Source organism: Nicotiana sylvestris, chromosome 10, assembly GCF_000393655.2.
Source record: "Nicotiana sylvestris chromosome 10, ASM39365v2, whole genome shotgun sequence".
NCBI lineage: Eukaryota > Viridiplantae > Streptophyta > Magnoliopsida > Solanales > Solanaceae > Nicotiana > Nicotiana sylvestris.
Genome location: NC_091066.1, coordinates 21,286,877 through 21,300,140, shown reverse-complemented (window position 1 = coordinate 21,300,140; position 13,264 = coordinate 21,286,877). Strand labels below are relative to the sequence as shown.

At 34.6% G+C, this 13,264-nt stretch overlaps 2 protein-coding genes across 2 annotated transcripts; both read right to left on the bottom strand.

The window, feature by feature from the left end:
* Positions 1–234: 234 nt before the first annotated feature.
* Positions 235–5,677, bottom strand: LOC104213880 (protein C2-DOMAIN ABA-RELATED 4-like). The gene is made up of 4 exons (XM_009763440.2): positions 5,554–5,677; positions 3,134–3,447; positions 1,506–1,601; positions 235–808 (listed from the first exon to the last, which is right to left on the bottom strand). The coding sequence occupies exons 2-4, from the start codon at positions 3,311–3,313 to the stop codon at positions 518–520; spliced, it is 567 nt and encodes a 188-aa protein (XP_009761742.1). The 5' UTR covers positions 3,314–3,447; positions 5,554–5,677; the 3' UTR covers positions 235–517.
* A 1,252-nt stretch (positions 5,678–6,929) lies between these two features.
* Positions 6,930–12,897, bottom strand: LOC104213879 (geranylgeranyl transferase type-2 subunit beta 1-like). The gene is made up of 10 exons (XM_009763439.2): positions 12,778–12,897; positions 11,119–11,172; positions 10,427–10,577; positions 10,085–10,201; positions 9,713–9,779; positions 9,372–9,520; positions 8,454–8,587; positions 8,283–8,381; positions 8,091–8,166; positions 6,930–7,176 (listed from the first exon to the last, which is right to left on the bottom strand). Exons 2-10 carry the CDS (start codon positions 11,170–11,172, stop codon positions 7,082–7,084), a joined length of 942 nt encoding a protein of 313 aa, XP_009761741.1. The 5' UTR covers positions 12,778–12,897; the 3' UTR covers positions 6,930–7,081.
* Between the last annotated feature and the right edge of the window lie 367 nt (positions 12,898–13,264).

Below are 13,264 nucleotides of genomic sequence, written 5' to 3'. Positions count from 1 at the left end.
GAAAGAAAAAAAAAACACTTTTGTGGGGAGGAGCGGGGCAGGTGGACGCGGGTGTGGGTGTGGGGCGGGTGGATGCGGGTGAAAATGCTATGCGGGGCGAGTTGAAATCTTTGCGGACCGTACCGCACCGCACCGGGACGTTTGCATCCCTAAATGTTAATAACTTTCTACAGTAAAAAGATGAAAGACTATAAGTTATGCATACAAAAGAAAGAAAAAGTATACAACTTTCTGCAAATAAACTGCATTGTCATTATTACAAAAGTAATTCCAGTTAATTACATGATTACAAATGAAAAAGTTTAAACCCCATATCCAACTAAGCTACAATTCTTGTGCACATAAGTGCAGAGTGAAGAGGTCTTCATTGAGTTTGATATATATATATATATATATATATATATATATATATATATATATATATCAAACTCCATTACCATATCCCACAAACCATTAAATTGTAGGAGCAGAAAAGAGTTTTGTAAGCTATAGACAACAAGATATATGCGCGCGCATTCTACAAAATCTTACTGCCAGGAAGTTCAATCCACTGAAGTTGGAGTTCAACTTCTCCACATTCAACATTTCTCAACCTTAGTATCATATCTTGAACAACCTTACCATCTTGCCATACAACTCTACTCTCTTCGGCGAGGCAGTTTGTCCTACAAGGCAGTACTCTTGTAATTACAGTGCCAGATGGGAGACCATCTAAGTTCATCTTCAGTGCTTCTACAAATGGTTTTATGTCAAATTCTGCATCTCCCATTTTGTCGTCCATGCTGAACGTGTCGTGATCATAAACAGTCTGCAAGCAGATATAATAAACAAACATCAACCGATCAATCAAAATGCTTCTTAATCCCGAATTATTTGTGATCGACTATACGAATCCTCTATATTCGTTCTATTCTTTTGTACTTTATCATTGTGGAATACTTAGTCATGTTAGTACCCCGAAAAGCAGGCGAAAGAATGTTGGAGACATAATGAAGTAAATAAAAGTGTGTTTTCTCTAACAGCTTAAATTTTTAGATGAGACAGTCACACACTTTAATATGGTAGCTAGCAGAGCAGGCAGAATTTTCACGTGCTTGGCTCCAGAGGCGTAGCGAGGATTTGAAGTTTATGGGTTCCGAACTTGCTACCGAACTCATAACTCATTTAGTTACTGGGTTCGCAGTTAAATATTTATATATATTTAGTTACTTTCTAATACAAAACATGGTTTAAGCAAAAACTACCGGGTTCATCCGAACCCGTTAATCATACACTACCTCCGCCCATGCTTGGCTCATCAAAAAGAATCAAGTCTGCACGTGAGTTTGCGTGTTGGAGATATAGTATGTTCTCTCCAACATCTTAAGCTTTTTAGATGAGATGGTCATACACTTCAACAAAGAAAATAATGACCGAAGAATGTATTTTTGTTAAGGATTGTTATACAAATAGCCGGCCAGGAAATTAAGGAAATTTATGTTATACTATGCAGCAAGAAAATTTACCAGCTTAACAGGAAGACTGGGATCAGAGACAGAGAGGGTCAGTTCTTCATTCCACTCAGGATTAATATCCTTCTTTATAACTCGCGTCTTCAGTTTCTGCATTTAAGTTAAAACGTAAGCAAGTCCAAAATTTGTGTTAGAGCAATTAATATAGGCTTACATATAAAAGAGTAAAAAGAAAAAACTTGTAACTGCCAAAATCCAAGTTCTCAACCTAAAATATCCCAATTCCCAAGCAGCTTAAAATTTACAAATTAGCCAAAGCCATGAGAGAAAAGAAGAGCCAGTTATGGGATTTCCATGAGTTTTTCTTAGTTCAATAATAGCTGCTTTAAATCCTTCATTTTCAAAGCTTTACATCTCCAACTGAACCTGAATTACGAGTATTCAGGGAATATTTTATATGCAACAGAACAGTGTATGGAAATTATATTGTGTATGTGGATTCAGAGGTGTATCCAGAATTTTAAGCCTATGGTTACTACTGTTAGATTAGTTAGTGTTTGATGGGAAGTATTTGAGAAGAGGTTGTTTGTCCCTCATTGGAAAAAGAAAAAAAGGAAGAGGTGTTTAAAACCATTTCTTTGTCTTATATAGTTTGAAATTTTTTAGGGTGTTTTGGAGGGAAATTGGAATTTGACTATATTATTAATAATCAAGATTGGGCACTTGGGCTTTGGGCCAATTAAGTAGCCTGAATTAATGTTTTAGCCACCCATTATTTGATTAATTAAAAACGTTTTTAGCCTTTTAATTTCAGAAAAACGTTTTATATTTCTTTTTTAAATTTAAAAGAAGGTGGCTATTGGTTTTAAAAGGTGCCTGTTATGAAGAGATGAGTCTGTTAATTCCAACAGACTCCTAGAGGTATTATAAATACCTATTTCATCTCCAAAACGAAATTATCTGAAACTTTCATCTCTTTCTCTTCTACTTATTTTCTACAACTCACAACTATTTTGTTCTTGTGGGAAATTCGAGTTAATTGTTGAAACTCGAATTTCAGAGGCTTTGTAGAATCCTGGAGGAATTCTGTCATAATCCATGCAGCAACGAAATTGGGAGGCTTAAATTCCTTAAGGACAGTGACTACACTATCAAGGCCAAATTATTTCGTCCTATATTCTATTATAATTTCTAACACCTACAATGATCTCAAGTTAATATACATAATAAAAAGGACAAACGAATTCGGTTCCAAGTTAAATATTCTTATACTTTTAATGAGTTTTTTAGTACAATATAGGGTCTATGAAAAAGTTTCTGAGTTCACGTAAACTCGTAACATTTGCACTATCTCCGCCCCTGTATAGATCAATACTATTTTTATGCGTATATCTTAATCCAGAACATCGTTAGTAAAATTCCTGATTTCGCTGCTAATTATATAGTATTCATGACCCGGTGTTTATGTTTACGGCTGCTTCGAAACATGTCTAAAAGTAGAATCTAGAAATTATATTATCCTATCAAAAAGGGAGGTCCGGACCACAAGGATCTATCGTACCCAGTTTTATCTTGCATTTTCGCAAGAGGCTGTTTTCACGGTTCAAACCCGTGGCCTTGCTCACATGGCAACCTATCAAAAAACTAAAGTTAAAAGTATATAGAGGAGGAAAGAAAGAGACCTGTTTTTTACCCATCTTGACAACACAATAAGGATCACTGGTTCGAACATCACGAACAGCAAGGTTAACTCCTCTCTTTATTTTGATTCTCAGTAGTCCCAAAAGGTTGTCCATTAATGATTTTGTTGCACTTGCTGCTCCTGCTCCTTTGCTGTCTGGTGTTTTTGGTGATGACTCCATCCTTTATATACTTAAAATAAATCTATATGTTTAATTAATATTATGAACATACCAAATTAATTATTGGTTCTTTTCACCAACGTTTTTCACGAACACCCTTCCCACCAACTCAAACTCGATATTATCTGTCGAATCTACCACACACAAAAAAATGGAGTTATTCAAAAAGAAATAATTAAACAGTGGCATTGTATGTTAGACTGTTACGATAACAACATCAGAATCTCCCGAATATAAAATGAGAATTACACTCTTAATTACTTCTGAATACCTTTAAAGAAAAATATTTAATAACTTAATAATAAGAGTTTTTGTGTAATTACTTTTTTGTCTTTCTTCAAATGTTCCACTTAATATAATTTTTTACTACTTGAAACAGTAAGAGTAGATTCAGGAAAAAAATTAGTGGACAAAACATAATAAAGGGTAGCCCGGTGCATTAGGCTCCCGCTATGTGTGGTGTCCGGGGAAGGGCCGGATCACAAGGACCTATTGTAGGCAGTCTTCCTCTGCATTTCTGCGAGAGGCTATTTTCATGGCTCGAACTCGTAACCTCCTGGTCACGTGGTAGCAACTTTACCAATTACAGCAAATTAAAGCTCCCCTTCTTTTTTTATAAAACATAAAATATTTTAAAAATAAATTTAATTTGCTAAAATAATTAATATTGGACGAAAGATATGATAGAACAGCACAGAAAGTGCAGAAATAAAACGTTACACTTTTCTTCTTAGGCCCATCTGTAATAGGAATCTTTCTAAAAAAAACTTTTGGTCTACGCCACAGATAGTGATGTATTTGGAAATGAGCTTAGCACCAATGACTAGGGTGTACAAAGCAAACCGACAAACCGCACCAACCCGATAATTCTAGTCAAACCGAGAAAAAAAATCCGATTATAGTTTGGTTTGATTTGATTTGGTGTTGGAAAAAAAAACCCGACCATAATGGTTTGGTTTTAACTAAAGAAAGTCAAACCGAAACCAAATCAACCCCACATTACATATATAGAAATTTTAGATATATTTAATATATAAATATACTTATTGTGATGTAATTTATAAATATTTCTTAAAAAAATTCATAAGTATTATTTCAAGGTTGGACTTAGAACTTTTGAATGCTCCAATAAGTTTTATAGTCATTAATATTAGTAAATTAAATAATGGTAACAAAAGCCCAAACCAAAATTAAATCAATACTAATGCTAACAAAAGACATTCAATTCAATAGTAAGAATGAGAATTTATTGAATATTTATTTTTTGTTTTGCAATAATTTAGATAAAAATGCATAACCTATTTTTATTTTTCTTTAGCTAGCGTTTAGTCATATAATTAATACTCCCTTCTCAGTCTATTTATTTTAGCATGACTTAGTACTTTTAGATTATGTTTATTTTTATTATAGCTTTTTAATTAGCAATGTTTATATTACATAATTTTATTGTCTTTATTGTTGAATATTTTAGGATAATGCTATGACACATTTCATATTTTGTATTATTTTCTTGGAAAATACTTTATATAGTTGTATCTTATTAGGATTAAAGAAATATTTTGAGCATACATTATATGTTTTGTTCTACGAAGATTTTACCGGGAAAAAAACCTCGAAAAACCCGAAAACCCGAGAAACCCCGAGAAAAACCGAGATTGAAAAACCCGAGTTTTATTGGTTTGGTTTGGTCTTTAGATTTAATAACCCGACACAATTGGTTTGGTTTGGTAATTATAAAATTCGAATCAACCCGGCCTAGTACAACCTATGACCAACCAAGAGGAACAAATAATCTTAATCCATTTTGGAAAGAGATCTCAGTACCAATAAATCAAATCACAATGACTTGACACCTTTTGTCTTTAATAATGCATTCAAATGAAATAACCCCCTTAAATAAATATAATTGGCCTAAACAATTAGTACTAATGTCAATGTTAAAAATAATGTATAATATAATTGCATGTTACTATCAAGTTCTCACGTGGTCATTCAAATAGTGATTGATGTCAATGCTACTAGTTCTAATGAAGAAAAATATATAATTTGATAGTGATTAACATTTCAACAAACTTTGTTAATACTTTTCATGGTGGAAAAAATAATAAAGAAATAAAATTCCAATGGTTCCTTGACTCTAAGATGGCAACAAAACCCAAGTATATCTCTTTTCTAAAAAAAAGAAAGAAATTCTACTATACTAGGAGATCAAGAATAGAGAATGTTCCCGTAAAACTTACGATGATTATGTTACAGGCGCCCTGACTTTCGAATTATAGAAAGAAGAAAGAGAAGGGTGTTAGGATGAATTTATTATTTGTTCTTATTGAGGGAAGGTGAAGACATAGACAAAGAGAAACAAAGACGAATAGCTATTTGACAAAGGAAATTTCAAGAAATAAGAGTTTCAGTTGACAATGGTTGGTGCCTAATATGTTTCATGCTTAATTCTTGTCCACTAAGCAAACGGATAAAGCGATATGACATAGTCTTTCTATCCATGTTTTTCTCAATTTATGTTTGAAGAAGCTAAAAGATTAATCACTTAAGATTATTGGGGAAAAAATTAAGTTTTATCCACGAAAATATTAAAAACAATTTTGCACGATCACGTAATTCGATCGATCGGTTTCAGCAAGCTATTTAGCATCAATTTCTAGTTATCAACTCGTAATTAGTTTAAATACTTATCCAGAGTAGATAATTTTCTTACCTAATTATATATGTATTTCTTTACACTGTGTCCGTCATGGACAAGATTAAAAATAAATCACTCTAGCTATCTTTAATGAGTACTTCTCATTTTCCATCTATTATCCAAATCTTCTTCATTTTCAGTTGAGTAAGATCAATGGCTTAAATCTATGTCCAATAATTCTTGTTGTCCCTCTATGTCAAGTAAGAAATTTGAAATACATGGCGTACACAGAATTTTTGGTAAACGATCTCACAATTAATCAGTGGATACACCTTCGTTACTAGTAAGATCACCGTGTATGATGTGCAGATTATGCGCAATCACAAATACGACCCCTGGCACAAACAATAACTTGGTATATTTTTCTATATGAAGTAGAGGTTAAGGCGAGACAATTCGAGGCAAATCCTTGACACACTTTCTTTAGATTACCAACATTGTTAAACTCAAAAATAGGATGCACGAGCAACATATAGTTCAAATTTGGACGTCATGATAGCTGCATTCGCTGCTAGCACACTGGCGGCCAAGTTGCTTAAATAAAAGCGGAAAGCGCGCCGTTTACTAAATATTTTAGAGAGATGAGCAAAAAAATTCTAATGTGATTCCAGAGAAAATAAGGTATCCAATACTCTAATTTCCAGTTATGAAATATTGCTCTCTCCATTCCCAAATTACTTTAACATTAGTTTTTTCTAGGAATATTAATTGACAGGAACTATAGACCATGTTGGACAAAGATTTCATACTCTTATGTGTTTAACATACGAAGGCCTAGAAACTCTGTGATTACTTACTGTTCGAGGCTGAACGAAGCCATGGGGTTGAACCCACCATGACAAAAACCAAGAAAACGAGAAATAATGTAATCCAGAGCCCGCAAAGACATGAAAGTATGTAAATGGAGACAACATCATGTATATTAAACTGTTTCTCTAACTTAAACCAGAACAAGAACAAGAGATGAGGCCAACCTTCAGTTCTAGTAACACCAATCACCTTCTCCAAATGAAAAAATATTTGGTAATTTCATATCAAAAGCAAATAACACCAGTATCAAGCAAGATCCATTATTTTCCAAGGATAACTTTATTTACAACACTAACAGGCAAGGCATAAGCAGGATCTATAGGTTTCAGCCCTGGATATTCAAGAAGTGAAAGCCCTGCAGTGCAGAAAATACAAAGGAATAATAAGTTGTAACAATTGAGGTCGAAAAGTCAAATTTAGCCATTGCCAACAATTGGAAAGAACAGAAGTAGCTCTTAGAAAAAGTTTCCACAAACTTCCCTATAAAATTTGCTTCTAGTTTTATTACTTAATGAATAGAAAATTATGGAAGCCAAGAGTAAAATACTATTTCCACATAAAGAGAACCAGTATAAAAACAGTTGACAACCATGCATGTACCGTCGCTATGAAAATGTCTCAGCAGTATAAAGAAACTCATCCAACAACGAATTTTAAAAATGCAGTTACAACTTTAAACTAAATGGATCAAAAGGAGTTCACTCAATAAATCTGTCTTCCTATTGCTCACTTGCCTTTTAACATAAATTTATACCATTTGAAATTATCTTGGATGCAGAAGGAGGAGTTGTGTATTGCAATCTCTTTTAGAAACAAACATGTGATGCACATCATTTTCCTAACCTTGCCACCCCTCCACCAGAAAGGTTGGCATCATTGATTGAATTGCTAATGCACCCATGGCGGGCGTGTCTGTAAACTCATGATCTTTAACCAAGTACATGGTTAACACACACATGTTGGGTGTTATTCCAAGATACCACATTAGTAGTCAGAAAGGTTGGCATCATGGCTCAAGTTAATGTGAATGGCTTGTTATGAACACCATTGTGAGCTCAGAATCTTACAGGTAATGACTCGTGTACCACAACACAACATGTAACTGACAAAAGTTTTATCAGCTTCTTATATTCTAAATAGACTTCCAAGCTTCCATCTTTCAATTCTCATAGATATGAAGTTAGCATGCTCAAAGCATGATGTCCACCATGTCATTACAGACAAAAACACACAAACCATTTGCAATCAGCATGGTCAACTAACTCTTACCAGCAACTCCAAAGTAAGTGTGGAAGACATCAACCGCATCATCTGGCCTATCTGATATTCCACCCTTCTCTTTATCCTACATTCACAAAGGAAGGAAATTTCTATAAGCTGATGATGGAGTTGTACAATTACATGAAAATATGATATCTATGGCCAAGATTCAACAAAAAGATGGTCAAATTCAGATGTAACCTGACAGTCCAAAATAAATTTTGCAAGCTTCTCCTTGTTGATCCAGTGCACTCTGTCAATCATGATTAAGCTGGAAAGAACCCACCAAGAGTAGCAGACCTGAGAGGAAACAACAGGAATATCAATAAAGATCAAGTGACATGCAAATAGAAATTAGCAAGAGTAACTAACATCAGGAAGCTTCTCGGGACGCCCATTTAGACCTCCAGATTTAACTTGTCTTTCGCATAACCACCAACCAAGGAGGTCCTTATCAACATGATGCAGAGAACCAGTTATTGCAAGAGCTCCCACACAACAGAAAACTGCAATGAAGAGGCATAGTATCGATTGCAGTCCAATAATGCAGCAAAAAGTGACTTATATATGATAGGAATACTAGCGAAAGATGGAAACTAAATGGAACACAAAGAGCTTAAAAACCAACAAATAGCCGAAACATTGTTCCCTCCCTCTAACTTTTCATCAATAATATGGCTTTGACTAACTCTCATATAGATCGAATGATTAAAGAAAAAGATTTTATGTAGAGAAACTAAATCCTCCAGCAAACCCTATTTGTTCCATGCAAAAGAAGAGACAAGCAAAATATAAGGATTTTTATTTCAGAGCATTCCCAGTTTGTTTACATCAGTTGTTTCACCAATCTAGGACCTATAAATGGATAATTTATCTCGATTGAACGTTTATTAAAAGCATAAAATAACCATAAAGAGTCATCGTGCTCTATCCATTGCTCGTGACTCTTTCAAATCTTTTGACAACTTGAAATATCATGCAACACCAGTACCTTCTACTGATGATTTTGTCACTTTACTTATTGCCAACTAATCCTGGTTTCTGGTATAAGTGCTTATTGTCTTGGTTGTTGATCTAGATATCAAATGATAGTGCGCTGTTATGGGAATTAATCACAATGACTTAGGAGTAGAATCCTTAAGTGGAACATGAAATGTGAAAATCTTGGAAAAAAATTGCGTCTGAGCAATAGAAACAAAATTAAAAAACTCAAATTAGATCTTGTTCATGTTTTAGTTCAAACAACTAATGGAAGTATGATAAAATTCATCATTTCTTTGTTCAACATACTTTGCCCAGCATGAGATTCTGCTCCAGGTGTGCATCCAAATCCACCATCCACATTCTTGCAACTTACAATATATTTCACTGCTTTTCCAACATCAATTTTATCCAACTGGCGCAGCAATGCTAGAGAACAGATTGCAATGTAAGAGAACCTAAAAGAAGACTTAATTTAGGTCACACCATTCTCAAATTACTGCTAATACTAGTAGTTTTCAAAGCCGAATATCTAAAATTATAGCTAATCCCTGCTATAATAAGTAAAATTTAAGGGGGAAAAAAGAAACGAATTCTACACTGAAGCATGCTGAAATACATAAACAGTAAACAAAATGAGCAGCTATTACCGTGTGTCAACTTCACCCCACATGTCACCAGAAAAGGATCCATCTTCATTTTGCAGGCCTGCAATATCTGGCCGAAAAAGTCAAGTATATCCTTGGTTATACAGATTCTCAATTGGTGTCTAATGGACTCAATGCCAATTAATTAATTCATATTAATCAACTGATGAGTGTCTTCTACAATAGTTTCACCATATTTTAGGTATCAAAGAACAATCTCACCAAACGAGCCAAACATATCCAAGTACTGGTTTCTAAGTTATCGGCAAAAAAGCAGTCAATGCTATTAGTGTTACAGAGTTCATAGATACAGATGAGATCTAAGAGATCCATGGACAGAAATTCTGCTGCAATTACAGACATGACGAAGGATACAGCTTGACACCTTATCAATGTCAAGAACATGTAGTTTATCAAATAGGGCCAAGACTTGAATAGCACTGAGTGTATACAGCATATGCGGATCATGTCCAATGTTACCACCAAATCCACCTGCATATTAGACAAATGGAGAAGTGAACTTTTAAATAAAGATCATGTAGAGTAACTTAATCCAACAAGGGAGAGTAAAAGAGAAAAGTGAAAAAGAACAAAAGAAAAAGACAGGCATCCTTTTAAAGAGCAGCTGGCAGACTAGCTGCAGTAAAGTATGACAAAGTTGGAAATAGGCCCAAAATTTTACTGTCACAAAACAAAATAAAGTGCAAGAAAACACACCGGATTCGTGTTGGCACTGCATGACCCATGAAATAACTTCATCTTTATCCACAGCATCAAGCTTTCCCAAAATATCAAGAGTTGTCAATCCCCAGTATGCCCCATTTAACCTCAGATGCTCCATCACAACAGATTCAAAATCATCTTTCCTCTGAAGTTATATGAGCACATTTTAGAAATAAAAATAATATCATATATAGAGATACAGTAAGCAACAGATCCACAAAAAATAATTTATTAACTATTTGACTCATCTTAAACGTAAAATACTTGCATGTCACGCCACATTTATGAAGTTAGGAGATTGATTTCTCCTAGAGCTATTGGGCATTCTATGTGCTTACTAACTATCATGTAGACGTCCACTTCAAACACTACTGGAACTCAAAGATGAGTCACAAGTTACAACTAATACAATATTTGAGGAGAAAACCCACGAAATGATATTAGTGCCTCTTTAACATAAACCGAAAATCTTGGACAAACTTTAGGCTCTACAACATGAATTAATTATTGAATTCCATTTAACTTTTGCCTATTTTATTAAGAGACAATTTGTCTTTCAGTAGTATGTTTGAGCAGTGCCACACAAATATGATCATAAGAAGCAGATACTACCAGCTACATGCGTACCAGCACTTTCCAGTGAACAAGTAATACAATAACAAATAGATGTAAAACATGATGAGTACCTTTTCAGCTGTTAAAATGTACGCAACATGCCTTTCCACCTGCAGTTCTCCCATCTGCAGTTATTATGGCACATAAGTTAGATTATGATAATAGCCTAAGTGTATCAAAGCAAAAATTATTAACCCAAAACAAAACGTTGAACTCCATTTCATAATATTCGATTGTCAACCTTGTAACTCAGCTCTGCCAACACTACACCATATGACTGAGTTTCCTGCTGTATCATTGACCCAAAGGTCCAACCAAATAATGCTAAAAGGATACTGTAATATCCAAATTTACAAGTATAATGAAAAGAACATTGTAACAAGAAAAGGACATTTAAGTAGCGTTAAGTTTCTTGTAGTGGAGACATCAACATATTAGCTCTCCAGAAAATAAAAAGAGGAAAAGCAAAGCAGGATCCAACTTCGTCAAAGTTCTAAACTCCAGAAACCATGGAAACAAGAAAGAGTCTAGTTTATTGCCGCTGTGCTAACGAGTGTGAACACCTCCTTTCCTGTACATTTTAAAATCAGCTGTAAAAAGGGTTCTGCAGCCAAGGAATATCAGCACAATATTTGACTCATCCAAAGGGCTCTACAGAGTTACAACCAAAAAAGTGTAGCTCGCGCAAATGGTCTACTAGGATGGAAAACTAAAACGCTAAATATTGAGACACTCCTTTAGTTTCTAAAATCTTGTAAAATACCCTCTGAAAACCTAAATTGCTCGGACATGGGTGCCGGTGTCCGACCCGGGTGTGGATCTAGAGGTCGAATCCTTCGAGATGTAAATTTTAAGATTCAGGGATATGAATTCTAGTACGGATACGGGTGTGGAGATCTGACTAAAAATAATTCAAAAAAATAAAAAGATCTCTAAATAATGAGAAAATTTGTGGAACACTTGCGTATAGCTTGTAAAGTGTGGATTTCTTTTTTATTCTCAAGTTGTAGATAAGTAAATGATTGATTTCCTAGATAAGGTATGCCATTTTCTTCAAATTTATCCTAGTTTTGGTTCTGATTTTGGGAATCAAATTGAATCTCATCTCGAATTTTTCCATCCGCGATGGTCAAAGTACCCAAAATTGTTTGACCGGATCCGATACAGATCCCATACCCACAACCATACTAGCGTCGTGTCGATAGGGGTGCGGCACCTAAATTGCCGTGTCAGAGCAACTTAGGTGAAAACTAAGAAGACATATATTGAGATATGGGAAAACGAGTTAGAAATGATAAGAGAAAAGCTTGAGACATTGCAGGAAGGAGTTTCCAGGTTATAGTATTATGATTGTTAAAAAGTGATCACTGAGAACACTTGCTATTTCGCCGCCCAGCTTGAACCTTGAATATGCTTCATTTGAACAGCTGATTCCTTTGAATTACAGTCATTCAATTCTACCTATCTTGAATCTAAGCAATTCTCAACTGGTATCAAGTCGAATGTCACATCAGTGACCTCGAGGGCAAGGTCAATTCAATTTCAGTTTCTATTTGTAATTTGAGTTCCTTGATTCATAGAAAATCAGAAAATTTGTCCCTAAATTCCATTTATGTATTTTGATTCATCCGCCAATATGCAGGCATCACATATAAGTAAGCGAATACAAGGTTTTTTTTTTTAATGTTATGAATTGATTACAAGTGAATATGAGAAAGATGGAAACTTACATCACGGGGAAAAAAAGAGATTGAATTCGCTGGAGAGACTAGGTCAGAAGCAAATCGCCGACGTTGAGACTCTTCAATCCCAAATGAGGATGCCTCTCATGGGTCATGTGAAATCAGCCCAAAGACCCAAATCCATTAGATATTGGGTCAATTTCGAAATGGGAAATTTTGGTTCTATACCGTATAGGAAACTATATTACGAAAAATGTCCATAGTTTACAAATTACCCGTCCCGCTAACAGTTTTTCTACAAAATATAAACAAATCATTAAAAACAGAATCTTGTTAGTTGTACAATTCTTTTAATAGGCGCGCGAATATTGGGATATTAAGGATTCTTCCAGATTTTATCAAACGCAAATCTCGCTATTAAATTTCGCCCGTTTCTCTCCAAAATTCACTACTCTGTTTATACGAAAATACTCTGTTTCACTGGTTTTTCTGATTTCACAATTCAAAATCGACAAAATTAGCTACAATTCTTCTA